Below are 14,180 nucleotides of genomic sequence, written 5' to 3' on the forward strand. Positions count from 1 at the left end.
CCCCTCCGCGTGGCCTCAGTTTCCCCAGCCGCGCTCCCCCTGTCTCCGGGGACCCCGCCCGCCGATCCTCCCCGGCGGGTGGTTCTCCCGGCCTCAGCGCGCCCTCGCGACACCTCCGCACGTGTGCGCGTCCCTGCGCGGGGCGGGGCCGCCGACGGCCGCGCCCCCGCGCGCCCCCGCGCTCCGGCCTAGGCCGCTCCTCCGTGGGCGCTCTGGCTGACTCCCGGGACCGCCCGCCCCGCCCAGCCCCGCGCCTCGCCGGAGCTGGCTTCCCCAGGGACTGCACGCAGCCTTCCCGGCTGGCCCACGGGAGCTTGGCGGCGCAGAGGCCCGAGTCCCGCCAGCCAGGCCTGGATCCTGGGAGCCGCGGAGGGGCGGCCGCCGCAGGTCAGAAGGGGGTTGGGGACAGAGCTCCGAGTCTTCCTGGACTGAGAGAGCCGAGGGCTGCTTTTCTGTCCCCCACCTCGAGGCCCGCGATCCTGCGGGTGTCGGCCGTCGTGGTGCCGGCGTCCGTGTTGGCATGCATGGGCGTGTTTTGTGGCCCGGAGACGGGGAGGGGGGGGCGGGAGTGAGGGTGGGGAGGTAGAGGCTCCAGCCCCGCAGCAGCTCGGGGTGGGCCGGGCAGACACAGGCCTGGCGTGGCTAGGCGCGCTGGTCACAGGCCCACCTGCCAACCAGGATCCGGGAAGGGCCCCTTATATGGTAAGTGACACAAATGTGCAAGGGCCACTGCAGTCTCTGTCCCAGACCCAATTGCTGACTGGGCAGGGAAGTGAGTTTGGAGACCAGGCCGGATGTGGTGGTAGATGTTGGGGAGTTGGAGGGCCTGCCCCCAGATTTCTTTTCCGTGCCTTTTCCGGGCAAGATCTATTCGCAGCCAAGATGAGGCTTCTCTTACCCAGGCCTTAGGAAGTGGGTCCCAGCAGGATCAGCCCTGTAGGTCCAGATGGGTCCTGGGACTAAGTAGTCCTGTCCTTTAGGTTTCTGGCCTCCAGGCCATCTGAATTCCCAGGTGAGAAAGGACCAGGGGGCCTCTGGGCCCATGTACTCTCTGCCCTTGCCAAACCCACCACGGAACCCTCCTGTCCGGTTTCTGGGCAGGAGGGAGTGGGGCTATAGTCACAGGAAGCCCTGCCTTCGGGGCTTAGGGTGTTGGGTTCCCTGGGCTCAGGCAGAGAAGTCTGGGGGAGCTCCCCCCCCCCCACAAGCAAGTCTCCGGCCTGCCTCTGACTGAGGTGGGGATGGGAGTCTCTATGGTCCTCCCGTGCCATCCCTGGACTCAGGCCAGGGGTTGCTAAGGTTTCCAACCTGCACCCCTCCATCCTGACCTGCACCCTGGCTCCTCCAGCTTTGGCCCGTGGGGACTAGCTCTGTCAACCCCACCCCATCTGACACAGGAGGAAACTGGTCCAGGTTGGTGAGTGGGGAAGTTGCGGGGGAGGGTAACCAGCCCTGGAGTGAATCAGGATGGAGCCAGGAGAGGGGGACAGACTACACCAAGGGACTCCCAACATCTGGCCTGAAGAAAATCCCCCATCTCGCTACACATAGCAGAGAAGAAGTCTCCCAGCTCCCTTGCCTGAGTGTTGCCATGACACTCCAACCCCTTCTCCAAGAGATGCAGTCCCTGGGAGCACTGCTAGCCGGCAGAGCCATGCTTCACAACTCCAGCCACAGGGAAGGCATGGTCCATGTGGGTAAGTGCCTTTGGATCCAGATTTTGGGCACTGGGTAGGTGGGTCGGTCACACACAAGTCCAGTCACAAGCTCTGGAGTCCCCCATTCCCTCCGCCCTGCCTGCACTGGATTGTGGAGTTAACTGGCCTCCAGGCAGAAGCGAGCAGCAGCATTCACTTGCCTTCGAGCTCAGCTCTATTTTGCAAAACTTCACAAGGTCTCGTGTGCAGAGGCCCCCGTGGGGGTCCAGACGTGGTGGGAGAGACAGGACACACAGGGTAATGCCCCAGTAGACAGAGGAGGTATAGCAGGAGCCAGAAAAGGGAGAGACTGGAAGAGATCAAGGAAGCCTTCCCAGAGTAGGCGATGCCTGCCAGCTGGAGAAGGTCAAACAGCAGGAGCAGACGTCGGAACACCTGGGAGGAGGGTACCCCCAGGAAGGGCTAGGTGTCCAAGAGTGGTGAGCAGAGAGGAGGCTGTGGGAGTTGAGTGTGGGTAAGGATGCCAATCCTGATGCCGTGGTACGAATTTTTGATTCTGTGAAGTGTAGGGACTGTTGGTTCAAACCTTTTTGGCAGCAAAGTCTAAGTGACTGCTAGTTAGGGACCCTGGCCTTGATTCCTTGCCCTTGATCCTATTTGTCCTTTCCTCTACAGATAAGGCCCAGAGGGTGCAGGACAGGGACAGGGAAAGGGTATGGGTAGGGGGAGCTCTGGCCCCCAATACCTCCTCCCCATTCCCCCCTGAGCCTCCAGGGGCCTCAGGCAGCATTATTCCCGTCTACTGTGCCCTCCTGGCCACCGTGGTCCTTGGTCTGCTCGCCTACGTGGCCTTCAAGTGGTAGGTACTCCCGGGCACTGCCCTGTGGCGCGCCCCTCCCCAGCTGGACTCGCAGCCAGCTCCCTGTCTTGGCGGGTCCCCCCTGCTCCCCACAGCTGGCGCTCACGTAAACAAAGACAGCAGCTGGCCAAAGCTCGGACCGCAGAGCTGGGGGCCCTCGACAGGGACCAGAGGCATGGGGACAGCATCGCCTTCCTGGACAATCCCAGCGGCCGGGAGCCCTGTGCCCCCAGCCAGGGTGAGCATCCTTCCCCAATCTGAAGACTTTCAGACCCAGCTCTGCCATACCCCCCAGCCCATCTGACCCTCTTGTGCCCCTCACGTCTCCCACCTCAGGGCCACATCCTGAACCTGGCTGCCGGCTCTACCTTCATCTCCCTCGGCAGCAGCAAGAGGAGGTGGAGCGGCTCCTGGAAGCGTCAGGCCAACCTGACGAGGGCTGGCAGGGCCTGGCAGGCCGCCTGGGCTACCAGGCTGACGCCGTGGAGATCATGGCCCGGGGCCAGGGGCCAGCCTCCGCCCTACTGCGGGACTGGGCTGTCAAAGAAGGCAGTGGTGCCACCCTCAGGGTGCTGGAGGACGCCCTGGCTTCCCTGGGCCGTGACGATGTGGTCCGGGTTCTGGGTGCCCCGGCTGAGGGCTGCTCTGTGGTGTGAGTGAGGCCACCACAGCCCGGCCTCTCAGGGAACCTGCTTTGGTGCCTCCCCCCGGCCCCGCACACACATACGCTTTCCCTTTCCTGAGCTTCCCGGCATCGGGGGCCTCCGCCTGCCCTGTTCGGAGGGAACACAGAAGATCTGGCCACCGCTCACCCACCCTCGCCCTACCTTCCTCCAGGACAGGGACCAGGATGTGGGGGGACTTAGCAGCGAGGAGTGGCCCTGCCCTCCTCCTCCCCGCTCCACCTCCCCTTATTTAGCCTCAACTGGTTTTTCTACTTTTGTATCTCCTATTAAAGGCCACTTGGGACTACTGTGCCGCCTCTGACTCCTTGGCCCTGTGGGACAGCGGGGTGGCTGTGAGGCAGAGAGGGTCCCTGGGGTGCGGGAGGAGCGCGTGAGCCTCGGAGCCTGGCCCGCTCCGGAGGCACGGCTGGCCTTCACATCCTGTGTCTGCCATTCACTGGCTGCGCAAGGGAGGGACCTAGTTTCCTTCTCCAAACTTGAGCTTCCTTAGCTGGAGACCAGTAACAGGATGGCACATTCAGTAGGCCCCCACAGCCCTTCCACTCTCAGACTGGCACCGAGGGGCCTTGGGATGGAGGCCGTTTTTGTGACTTCTGCTGTGACCAGCATCAAGGGGAGGCTGGAGGCAGACGTCCTGGGAAGCAGGTCAGCTCTAGATGAGAAAAAGGAAGAAAGACTCTCCTTACAAAGCCCGTCCTTACCAGACTCAGGAGGGAGTTCCAGCCACGCTTCCGTAGCTGCTTCTGTGACTTCCACACAAGCCAAGGGCCAGCGGGTCATCCCACCCACCCGAGGGGCAGCTGCGGGCAGAACAGCTGCCACCAAGCCACCTGCCCCGCACGTATGTGCCCGCCCGAAGGAGAGGAAGGCAGGCTGGTTACTGCCTTTGGAAGCGGTTGCTACAGCAGACAGGCCCCCGCCTGGGAAGGAGCAACGGCCCCCATCCTGGCGCCACACGGCCACCCGAACTCCAGAGTCGTGGGATTCAGCGGTGGCCCAGGGAGGCCTCGGGTCGCTCCTGTCCTCCTGCTGACACGTGACTGGGATCGGCTGCTCCGGGAGGGCCAAACATCAGACTGCTGCTCCTCAGAAACCATCTTGCGGGGCTGCTTAACCCTGGAAGTCTTGTCCTTAAGGAAGGGCAGGTTTATGGCTCTCTCCATCTGGAGATGACCGTTGGGCCAGGACCCAGGAGAGGTTCAGCGTGCAGTCAGCTGAAATCAGCCAGGCACGCTTGGGAGCAAGCTTGCACCTCCGTGGGCGGGGAGTTGGCCCCAGAGCTCTGGAGCACTGGACTGGCCCCGAACGTGGAAGCCTGTGCCGAGTGGCACCCAACAGCTTCTGGATCGGCTGGCACCCCTCGTCACAACTGAGGGATCGGATTCTGAAGGTGTCAAGGGGTGTGTGGAACGGGGAAAGTTTTCGAAAAAAACTCTGTAGGGAGCTAAGATAATAGAATCCCTTTTCAGAGGTGTCCTATCGGAAACTCCACAGCTCCCTGGTCACCACCCTTTAATGGAAGGCCACCTAAATTTCCTTGGAACATCTGAAGCATGGAGCCTCAGGTCAAACTGTGAGTTTGACTTGGCTGCCAGCAGCAGAGCACAGGGCCGCACCCCTGCACCCCAAACCCACCCAAGAGAGCCACTCCCTTTTAATGTGCACATTAACTGAGATATTCTCTGTTAATAACTCTCAAATGTTAAGAGGGTTGAATTAGAGTCCATCCATTTGAGATAATGTGCTCTAAATAGTGTTGAAGGCTGCAGTAGCACGGGAAAACACTTTGGCTACGTTATTAAATAGCACGTCTAATGATTAGGACTTGAAAATAGGTGTTCTTCTTTTTTAACAATGAGGATATGAGTTCCTGAGCCTGAGGCTGAATTTCCTCATCCAAACACTGCCAACTCCTGTCCTTAGGGTTGTAAGGATCAAACGCGCACAACCCGAGCTCCAAGTGCCCAGTGCAGCACCCAGCAGGCGAGAGCTCTAACCACCATCCACCCTGCCCAAGACTCAGTGGGCCACAGCCCCTCCCCGAAGGGCGTTGCTGCAGGGAGCAGAACAGCCCTGGTGAGGAAGACACGGGACCAGTCTCTTTGCAGAGATGGTTCCAGACTGGCTGGCAGCCTACAGTCCTCCTCACAGCCCAGACAACTTATCCTTCAAAGGGTGGTGGGGGAGGTGGGTCGGGCCACTGAGCCCTGCCTCCTCCAGGAGATGTCCACTCTCATCACAGCCTATGCACTGTACCCCTTTACAGGGGTCCTCCCTCTAGTGTCCAAGCCCAGGGTCAGGCTGCATGGTGGGGGAGGTCGGGGAACCCACCCATCAAAAGAGCATTCCAGTGAGCTTGGGGAACTCAAGTTCTGGAGGGAAGAGGGTCAATGCCTTCCTCTCCTCAGCCAGGAGGTATAAAGGGGAAGACTCGTGCCTTTCTCCTGCCTGACCTATGAACCAAAGTAAAGAAGCCCAGACCCTTTGAGGCCCTCAGGCCCGCCTCTTTTGCTTGGCAATACATGTAGTACAAGTTGACTCCACCCTGAACACAGGCATAAGATCCCAAGGCCACAAGTGTCAGTCCCAGTGGGACCTGTCGGGAACAAGGCCTGTGATTGAACTCCAAGCTCAAGGATTAACTCTGGACTTCACACATCTATGGCCACCCTCTCTCCTTTTTCTCTCCAGTGGCACCACTATATACAAATATGCCTGACTAGCTTTTAGGGAACACACATGCCAAGTTCTTTAATTGATTTTATTTTTTACATAAAAAGTTCAGTAAAAATTGGATAAAGTAAAGTGATTTTAAGCAGTAAATCAATCTTATCAACATAGCACAAGGCTGGCCGAAACCACAAGGCAGCCTGCTTTGGAATATTTACATGATAACAAACTAAACCTTGCAGGAGAACTTAAAACCATCCTTACAAAGTCTTCCTGTGATCTAGCACGTAGAGGCTAAAAGCAAAACGAAAAACAAACAAAACCAGGAAAAAACAAAATTATTTTCAATATATTCACATATACATTAAAATATAATACAGATCGTCAGGGTGAGGGGTCATGGGTGGGGATGCGCACGGGTCTGTGCGCTGACAGCACCGCCGAGGAGGAGACCCAGGTTTGGGAGTGGGGCTAGGCCTGGCCAGGATCTTAGCGGGGTCCTTCCCTAAGCCCTTGCCTCTGATGGGCCTCCAACCACACCCCAACAGCTCGGGACCAGGGATCGCTTGTAGATGGAGCTCATTTTCGTGGCTTTCAGCTGAAATCTGCAGGTCTGAATGCCCCATTCCCCAGGGCGACGTGTCACCAGTAGCACAGCCCTGACAGAAGGAGGGGGTGCCCAGCGGGCCCGCAGGGTTTCTTCTCCCAAGTCTGTCCCACCTGCTCACCTGTCCTCCCACCCTGGCCCCACAAGTCACTCTAATTCAGTGTCCTCTTTGGGTTTGTAAACGGCCCCAAACTTCTGCATGTACTTCTTAATGTACTCCTTGGTTTTGTGTTTCACATTCTCATTGCACTCCAGGTCCTCAGGGTTCTTACAGTACTTCAGCTCCTTATTCATCACGCCGTGAGTCAGCTGTCCAGGACACAGGAAGAGAGACCAGAGTGGGAAGGATTTCAGGGGGTAAGGCTAGCCTGGTGCCTCAGGGCCCTTCTCACCAAGACTGGGGTTGCATAAAGAGAAAGGCTGGGGCAGGCTGGTGCTGGGATCAGCAGAAAGGGGAGGCTAAGCCCTGCGAGTCTGTGAGAGGACCACCAACCCTACCCTCAAGGAGGATGCCCTCCCTTCCCTCACCTTCCCTCCCTCTTCCTGGGTCCCCAGCCCGGGCATCTGGCAAGGAAAACCCACTTTCTATGATGAAAGGTACACGGTTTGCCCAGAGCATCGTCAGAACAGAGGGGATACCTTGCGAGCTAGGTGTTTGAAGTCTTCAGTTGTGGTGATTCTTCCCACTTTGCAGTCAGGTTTCCGGTAAGGGTTCAGGCACTGGACAATGAACTGGGACATCTGCAGGCAGGAGGAAAGAGCATATGCTGCTCGAAAGTCCAGAGGGCAAGGGGTTGCACTGAGGAAATAATGAGAAAGCCAATCCTTCCCTTTCCGCCTCTCAGGCTGGCTCATTTGGATAGAAGAATGCTACTAGGCCAGTGGGATAGAAGAGAAAAGGATCCTAGGTCAGCCCCGAGAGGGAAAGAGCTGCCTTGGATAGATGAGCAAGCTGACTTAGAGCAGGAGGAAGAGACCCAGGCACAGGACTCCACTGCTGATCTCACAGCAGCCCCCCATTTCAGCTGACAAATCTCATGTCCTTGGCCTGAAGAGACTATAGCCTTGGGAGCCGCACAGAGAACGCGTTCCAGTGCTCCTAGGAGGCTCAGCAACCCCAGGATCACAGGCATTTTGTTACCGAAGGTCACTGAGATTCTGTGTTACACGTCACTTGATCCACACTGCAGCCACGTGAAGCACACGAAGGCATGGTGTGCTAGCTGGTGGGAGAAGCCCCAGGGCAGGACCCTTTCCCATACACAACGTCCAGTGTCCTCCTGAGCGGTCTCTGCAATGTCTGTCCTACCAGTGGCTCTCAAAAGAGATCCCACACAGGACCTCTGAAAGGATCTGTGGTGCTAAGATCCCAGGGTACAAAGGAAGCAAAGAGGTCAATGATCACCATTTTGTCAGGGAGCACCCTGAACAGGGTCTACCCATCCCTGAAACTCCAGGAGGCTTCTGACATTCAAAGGACAAGGATGTATCACAAGGCAGGCACAGAACAAACAGCTGCTGGCTGGCTGAAACACCAATAATTCCACACGGGGAGAACGAGAACTAAGTTTTAGCCCTGGAAAGGGCTTTTATTCAGTTTTTCTATGGTCTGGCCTCCATACTCTCTCACTTCAATCCACTTCCCCAGTCAGGGAATTCCTTCTTCCCGGCTTCAAGCCCTGCAATGGCACCCCGTAACTCCCAGACACACAGGCCCTAGATGAAGAAGCAACACTGTTCAGCCTCATCTTCCAACACCCCTCACATACCCTGTGCTACGGCCCAAGGACTACTTACAATCCCCTCGAAGGGATGAGGACTTTTTTTTGCTACTGTACATTCTACTGCCTGAAGTTACATCCCTCCTGATCTACCTGGTCCATTCCTACGCCGACTCAACAGCCCTTCCTGATATCCCGAAGAGTGGCCTCCAGCCCTAAGATGGCATGCTCTGCACAGAGCTGCCATAACTTATTTACAGGCCTGTTTCCTCCAACAGTCGGTGAATCAAGACTGGAGTTTAGAATCTAGATGCTCTGCGGCAGACAAGGTTGGTGTCCTGACAGCTGGAAACACACACTTCGAGTAGCATGAAAAGGAGCTACTTTCTCCCAATCCCGTGAGGATGAGGCAGCCACCAAATGAAACGTTGCAGAAACAGAACTGGACTTTGAGCCAGAGGGCCTGAGTTCAGGTCTTCTGTCTAGAACTTACCATTTCTGAACCTTAAGAGGTCCTCCACCTGCATAAGAATGACAGTTCCTGCCTTGCCTACCTCAAGAGCGGTTACAGGGATGAAATGATAACAGATATGAAAGCACTTATCACCACCTACAAAGGACCCCCTCACATGACAACTATACAGTCACACCACAGAAGCAAGGGAACACCCAAAGACAGGGCAGCCTAACACTTAGGACAAGAAAGGAAAGGGCTCAGGCTTAAGCCTATGGAGCTTAGGGCCCACACCCGCCAAACCTTACCTCTTTTCTGAATACTTCTTTGCTCTTCTTAGCCAGCTCACTGGAGGTGTCTGCTTCTGCTGTCTTAGGCTTTTTTGAGGTCTAGAAATGCAAAAGAAAACACAACAGTGCTGGCATGAGAGGTCAGGTCAGTGATATGCTGCTGTTCCAGAACCCTCCCTTCTTTCCCCCAGTTGGGACACCTGACTCATAGTATTAGGATCCATTTAGAATCCTAAGTGGGCATGGCTTGGAGTCAGCTTGGCTACTGTTGCCAGTCTTACACCTCACGTTTCAATCCTGTCATCTGGCTGTGGCCTCCTTCCTATAAACCACATTCTCCGCCCTAAGTTAAAGTTACATCCTCGATGTCGCTAAACATTTCCAGTTGTTTCAGAGTCACCTTCTCTGCAGAGGAACATGCTGTGTGATGGGCCACTCAGGTCCCTGTTCTGGGCTTCAGTACCCACACTGTCAGGTGAGGCCTGGGCTCAGTGAGTCCCACTTCTCCCGGCTCTGACATCCTAGGATTCCAGGACAAAGGCTTAAAATGCTCTGTTCTGAAGACCTTTCACCACACAGCTGGAAGGTCAGACCACACATGGTCCTCATGCAGGCCTCTCCACTCCCCTGTGTACTCATCATCTTTCCTTGTCCAAAGGTAGAACTGGCTGGACTGCACGAAACAGTCTCAGCATGCAGCAGTGGCTCCCTGGAGGGTGGTATCTCCAGCTCAGGAACATAAAGACTAAAGACATATGGCAGTATTGGGGGAGGGGGGATGGAGGGGGCGAGGGTCATCCAAGTCAGTGAACAAATAGATGCTAAGACACAGAAGATACTCTGTCCCAAGCTGGTAAGATGATGACAAACCTAAAAACACTCCTTTCCCACTGTGCTAGAGATGAGGCTGCCAAGTTCCCCTTAACCAGACACTGCCGAGAGGTAAGGGGGGCTGGCAGGCCTGGCATTCAGAGCACCTGCCATGCAAGGCCATCTCCCCATACCTTTGCCCACCACCAACCATCAAGCCCCTCACTAGCAAATGTACTTTTCCACAGAAAGATTTATGAGCATTCCCTTCTGCAAGATTTCAGATGGATGTAGAAACCACAGTTGCTATTATAGGTACTTCTTGTTTCTGCTAGCCGCTCAGAGCAGAGAGTTTTTCGACTCCCCTCCCATCCCCCAGTGCTGATTCTTCCATTTCCATAAACAGTCTGAAGGCCCTGGTGATGAAGGAGCTGTTCAACTCCCTTTGCTCTGGACTGGCTCCAGAGAAAGGTGGCACTCCCTTGGCTTTGGGCTGCTACAAATCTGCTTTCTCTGATTTGTTATAAAAGCTTTACATATTTTCCATTTTTCTACTTTCTGCGGCTGTGGGAGCAGGAGGGGGAGGGCAGAGAATAGAAAGAACGTACAGATTCGACCTGTTTTCAGGAAACAAGACCAAAAAGCACACTGTAACTCTATTTTCTAATGTTTGGCTTTGGGATTTTGTGGTTCTATTTTCCAGGAGGAGAGTGTGCGGCTGTGCTTCACAATAAGGCCTCAGGTAGCAAGGGATCAAGAATGGCCGGAATAGGGATGCCTGGGTGGCTCAGTCGTTAAGCGTCTGCCTTCGGCTCGGGTCATGATCCCAGGGTCCTGGGATCGAGTCCCACATTGGGCTCCCTGCTGGGCAGGAAGCCTGCTTCTCCCTCTCCCACTCCCCCTGCTTGTGTTCCCTCTCTCGCTGTGTCTCTCTCTGTCAAATAAATAAAATCTTTAAAAAAAAAGAAAAAAAAAAAGAATGGCCGGAATAAGCCAAGGCAACTTCAACACACCCTCAGCTGTTCTCTTATAGATCTCAGAAATGAGGAGCAACAGCAACGGCTACAGAAAGCCCCTGGAGGTATGACAACCATCTCAAGGCTCCTGAACCTACAGAAGAGGCCAAGCTCTCAGTGAGGGTACTGTGTAAAGAGGAATGTTCCTCTTCCCTCTGAATGGGGTATGTGTTCAGAAAGCTAAATAAATCTAGTGCATATTTAACAGCTTCCTAATTTAATCTCTGACTTGGTGACGTTGGTAGGGCTTTAAAAACACAGTTACAGAGCACAGTCCACTGAGCTCTGTCTAGCTTTTGTGGTCGTTCTGAGTGCTGAGCAACTTGGACTGAGAAAGGAAATGTTCAAATGAAGGGTGCCTAGACTTACTTCATGGAAATCATAAACCAAATGGAGTACTCTAGGGAGTACTGAAATTCATGTACCCCTCTTGGTCTGTGGTCTGCAAATGGCATGAGAAATGATTTCAGAAACTGGTTAACACTTACTCAGGCCCAATGCCAAGCAATACCTGGAGCCAGTCAGAGCCAAGGATAGCACTTGATGAACACTGACATGAAAAACCTCCCCAACTCCAGAAAAGTCCCATTTAAAATGTTAGCATCTCTACAATATGTAAACTTTTAAAACCAATGTTATTAACCTTCTCAAATACCTACTGCCAATTAAAAATCCTCTAGCACCAGAAAAGACCATTAGCCCGGACCAATGGTCCTAAAAATATAACAAGCTGTATCATGGGGTAGAGAACATCTACCTGTCATGCAAGTGGTCTCACTGAGATTCCAGGAACCCATCAGAGAGGGGGAAAGCACTCGGACAGGCAAAAAAGCAATGTTTGCCCAGGGCCTCAGCAATAATCAGGTTGCCTTTTCCATCCACTGGCTCACATGGGGCATCATCAGCCAATGGAGGATCCTGGTGGGAAACTATGCGAACAGGGGCCAGATGAGAGCACACAATGAAATGTGGGCAGAGGGCCTGGTAGATAGCCAGAGCTTACTGCCTTTAACAGCTCACCCCGCTGTCAGCCTTAATCTGGGGCATGTCTGGATTCCAGGGAATCTGGCTGGAATATGACTAGATATGAATATAACAGGGAAGGCCTAAGTACCTTCACATTACCCAAGGTGAGGTTTCAAGTCTTTTTGGCTAAGAAAGGGAATGACTTTAAGCTTATTGGATGGCTCTGGTAACCATACACTGGCTGTTTAACACAACAAACGCAAACTCCATCCTCTGTGATACAGGCGGAAATGACCATGTCACAAGCCCATGTGCCTTGGAACTCAGGAGTGCAGCCTGACTGGAAGGAGTCCTGACAAAGAGAGCAGGATATACCGACCTAATGCTTCTCTCTCCCTGAATTTAATTAAATATCCTTTGGAACATGAAACGTAAAACATTATTCAAGGAGGAACTTTATCTTTCAGGGCAGCATGAATCCAGAAGAAGAAGTTGAGGTTATCAGAAACACTACACATGATTCAACCTAAATTCTGCAATGCATGAGCCTGTGTACATCAATTAAAAGGTGAAGTAAGAAGGAGCCTTGAAAGTAATAAAAGCTCAGTATATTCTGTTTTGGAGTTACGACCACCTTTGGTAGTAGAAAGAACAAAAATATTTATTTCAGTGTTTGGTTCTAACTAAGGTACCACACTTCATTCTGTCAAGAAAAAACAAAAATGTGGGGACTGGAGAAGGAAGGACTGGACAGGAACAAAAAGATCGCCAAGGCGGTTTCTAGAAAGTGTTTCAAAAGCCTGACTAGATTACAACAGGCTCCATCTATTTCCCTTAGAGAAAAGTGGAGCTGATAAACCTGGAACTAAGGTCCTAAAGACATCACTAAGAACCAGAAGGCCTCCTACTCTTTCCATCTGGCCTGAGTGTAGTACAGTCCTGGGAGTTTCTCTCTGGTCCCCCAGCTATCAACCAGGCTGTGCTTATTGAGCAACTTAACCATCTGCTCTGCAAAGATCTGGGCTCTGGTTTTTCACAATCCTCTCTCAAATGTGATTTCCTGGATCCCTCTCCATTGCTGGGAGGTGATTTCATATGGAATCCTTTTGCAAATTACCCCAATGCCAAAGATAGGACCATCAATTGAAAAGACTCTTGGCGTCTGATCCCATCCTCTTCCATCTCCCTCAACCCAACAAACACTCCACAACCACTATTTTAACACAACATAGTTACACTTAGGATATCTACTACACTTATGTCTAAATGTTAATTAAAAGCCAGAAAGCAGCAGTAAAAACTGCTGTCTCTCAATCATGCAAGCAGTCAGGAATGATTCGCATCTGGGGTCCTCAAAGGGAAGGCTTGACTTTACACTCACCACATGATGGATGATGGAAGAGAGCACAAGATGATCAAGAGGAGGGAACAACACTGGAGGAAAACAGAGAAGGAGGGCTCTCACAGATGCTTAGTCTCAGCATCAAAAGCTTTCAAAACCACCCATCCAGCATCACATAGCACTCCTCAAAGAATTCTCTGCCCATTCCACACCTTCCCCATGTGGGTTCCATATCCCCACTAATGTTTCAAAAAAAAACACCAATTTACTGACGACTCAAACCATCTACCAGCCATTCTTACCCTGGATCCCATAAGAAGCTCAAATTCCACACTGGACTTATCTTTCCTTCATCCCCTAAACTGAATAAAGGGATTTTATCTCCCCAAGCCATCCGTGGGCCATCCTTGCCTCTTCCATACCCACTTATTTGCAAAGCCTTGACCACGATGCCTCTCAAATGTCTTTGCATGAATCCCCAACATCACCACTCTTAGTTCCTCACTTTGCCTAAGCTATTGTAATACTCTCCAATCTGATCTTCCTGCTACCAATCTCACCTTTTCAAATGAGCCTGTTTTGCTCAAGGGAAACACATCTGACTGATTCCCCTACTTTAAAAGCATTCACTGGCTCCCAAGTACCTATCATACAGTAATCACATTAGTAGGGCACCAAGATCTTAGACAATTTAAAATTGACCTACATTTCCATATTTTTTCTCATTACCCCATATGCACCAAACTCTCACTGTACCAAATTATATTTCCTATATACACTCTGTCTTATCCTGACTTTATGCCTTTGCAAAAACTGCTTTATCTACCTAGAATGCTCTTTCCTGCCCACCTTGACTATAGGTAAAATCATGTTTCCTGTGACGTATCACTGATGCATCTTCTCAGACTATTAATCACTGTGCTCCCATAGCATTTTGTACATACTTTTTTTTTTCTTTTTAAAGATTTTATTTATTTATTTTAGAGGGAGTGAGCGAGAGAGAGAACACCAGCAGGAGGAGCAGCAAAGGGAGAAGCAGGTGCGGGGCTCGATCCCAGGACACTGGGATCATGACCTGAGCCAAAGGCAGATGCTTAACCA

At 52.9% G+C, this 14,180-nt stretch overlaps 2 protein-coding genes across 8 annotated transcripts in view; one reads left to right on the forward strand and one right to left on the reverse strand.

The window, feature by feature from the left end:
* Positions 1-177: 177 nt before the first annotated feature.
* Positions 178-5,696, forward strand: LOC116637221 (death domain-containing membrane protein NRADD-like). 6 transcript variants are annotated; one of them, XM_032412616.1, is made up of 6 exons: positions 178-387; positions 1,349-1,413; positions 1,552-1,697; positions 2,334-2,517; positions 2,613-2,755; positions 2,854-5,696. In XM_032412616.1, exons 3-6 carry the CDS (start codon positions 1,592-1,594, stop codon positions 3,171-3,173), a joined length of 753 nt encoding a protein of 250 aa, XP_032268507.1. In that variant the 5' UTR covers positions 178-387; positions 1,349-1,413; positions 1,552-1,591; the 3' UTR covers positions 3,174-5,696. The 6 variants fall into 6 exon arrangements, with proteins under 6 accessions (XP_032268507.1, XP_032268503.1, XP_032268506.1 ...); XM_032412612.1 differs by lacking the exon at positions 1,349-1,413; XM_032412615.1 differs by lacking the exon at positions 1,349-1,413 and having other exon boundaries at positions 1,555-1,697.
* A 254-nt stretch (positions 5,697-5,950) lies between these two features.
* Positions 5,951-14,180, reverse strand: part of SETD2 (SET domain containing 2, histone lysine methyltransferase) — a 124,193-nt gene continuing 115,963 nt past the window's right edge. For both annotated transcript variants that reach the window (XM_032412597.1, XM_032412598.1), the window contains exons 19-21: positions 8,964-9,044; positions 7,120-7,221; positions 5,951-6,789 (exon numbers count right to left, since the gene is read on the reverse strand). In XM_032412597.1, coding sequence (XP_032268488.1) covers positions 6,628-6,789; positions 7,120-7,221; positions 8,964-9,044 — 345 coding nt within the window. In that variant the 3' untranslated portion in view covers positions 5,951-6,627. The remainder of the gene's footprint in view (positions 6,790-7,119; positions 7,222-8,963; positions 9,045-14,180) is intronic.

The sequence above is a fragment of the Phoca vitulina genome, unplaced genomic scaffold (assembly GCF_004348235.1).
Source record: "Phoca vitulina isolate PV1807 unplaced genomic scaffold, GSC_HSeal_1.0 scaffold13, whole genome shotgun sequence".
NCBI classification, from domain to species: Eukaryota; Metazoa; Chordata; class Mammalia; order Carnivora; family Phocidae; genus Phoca; species Phoca vitulina.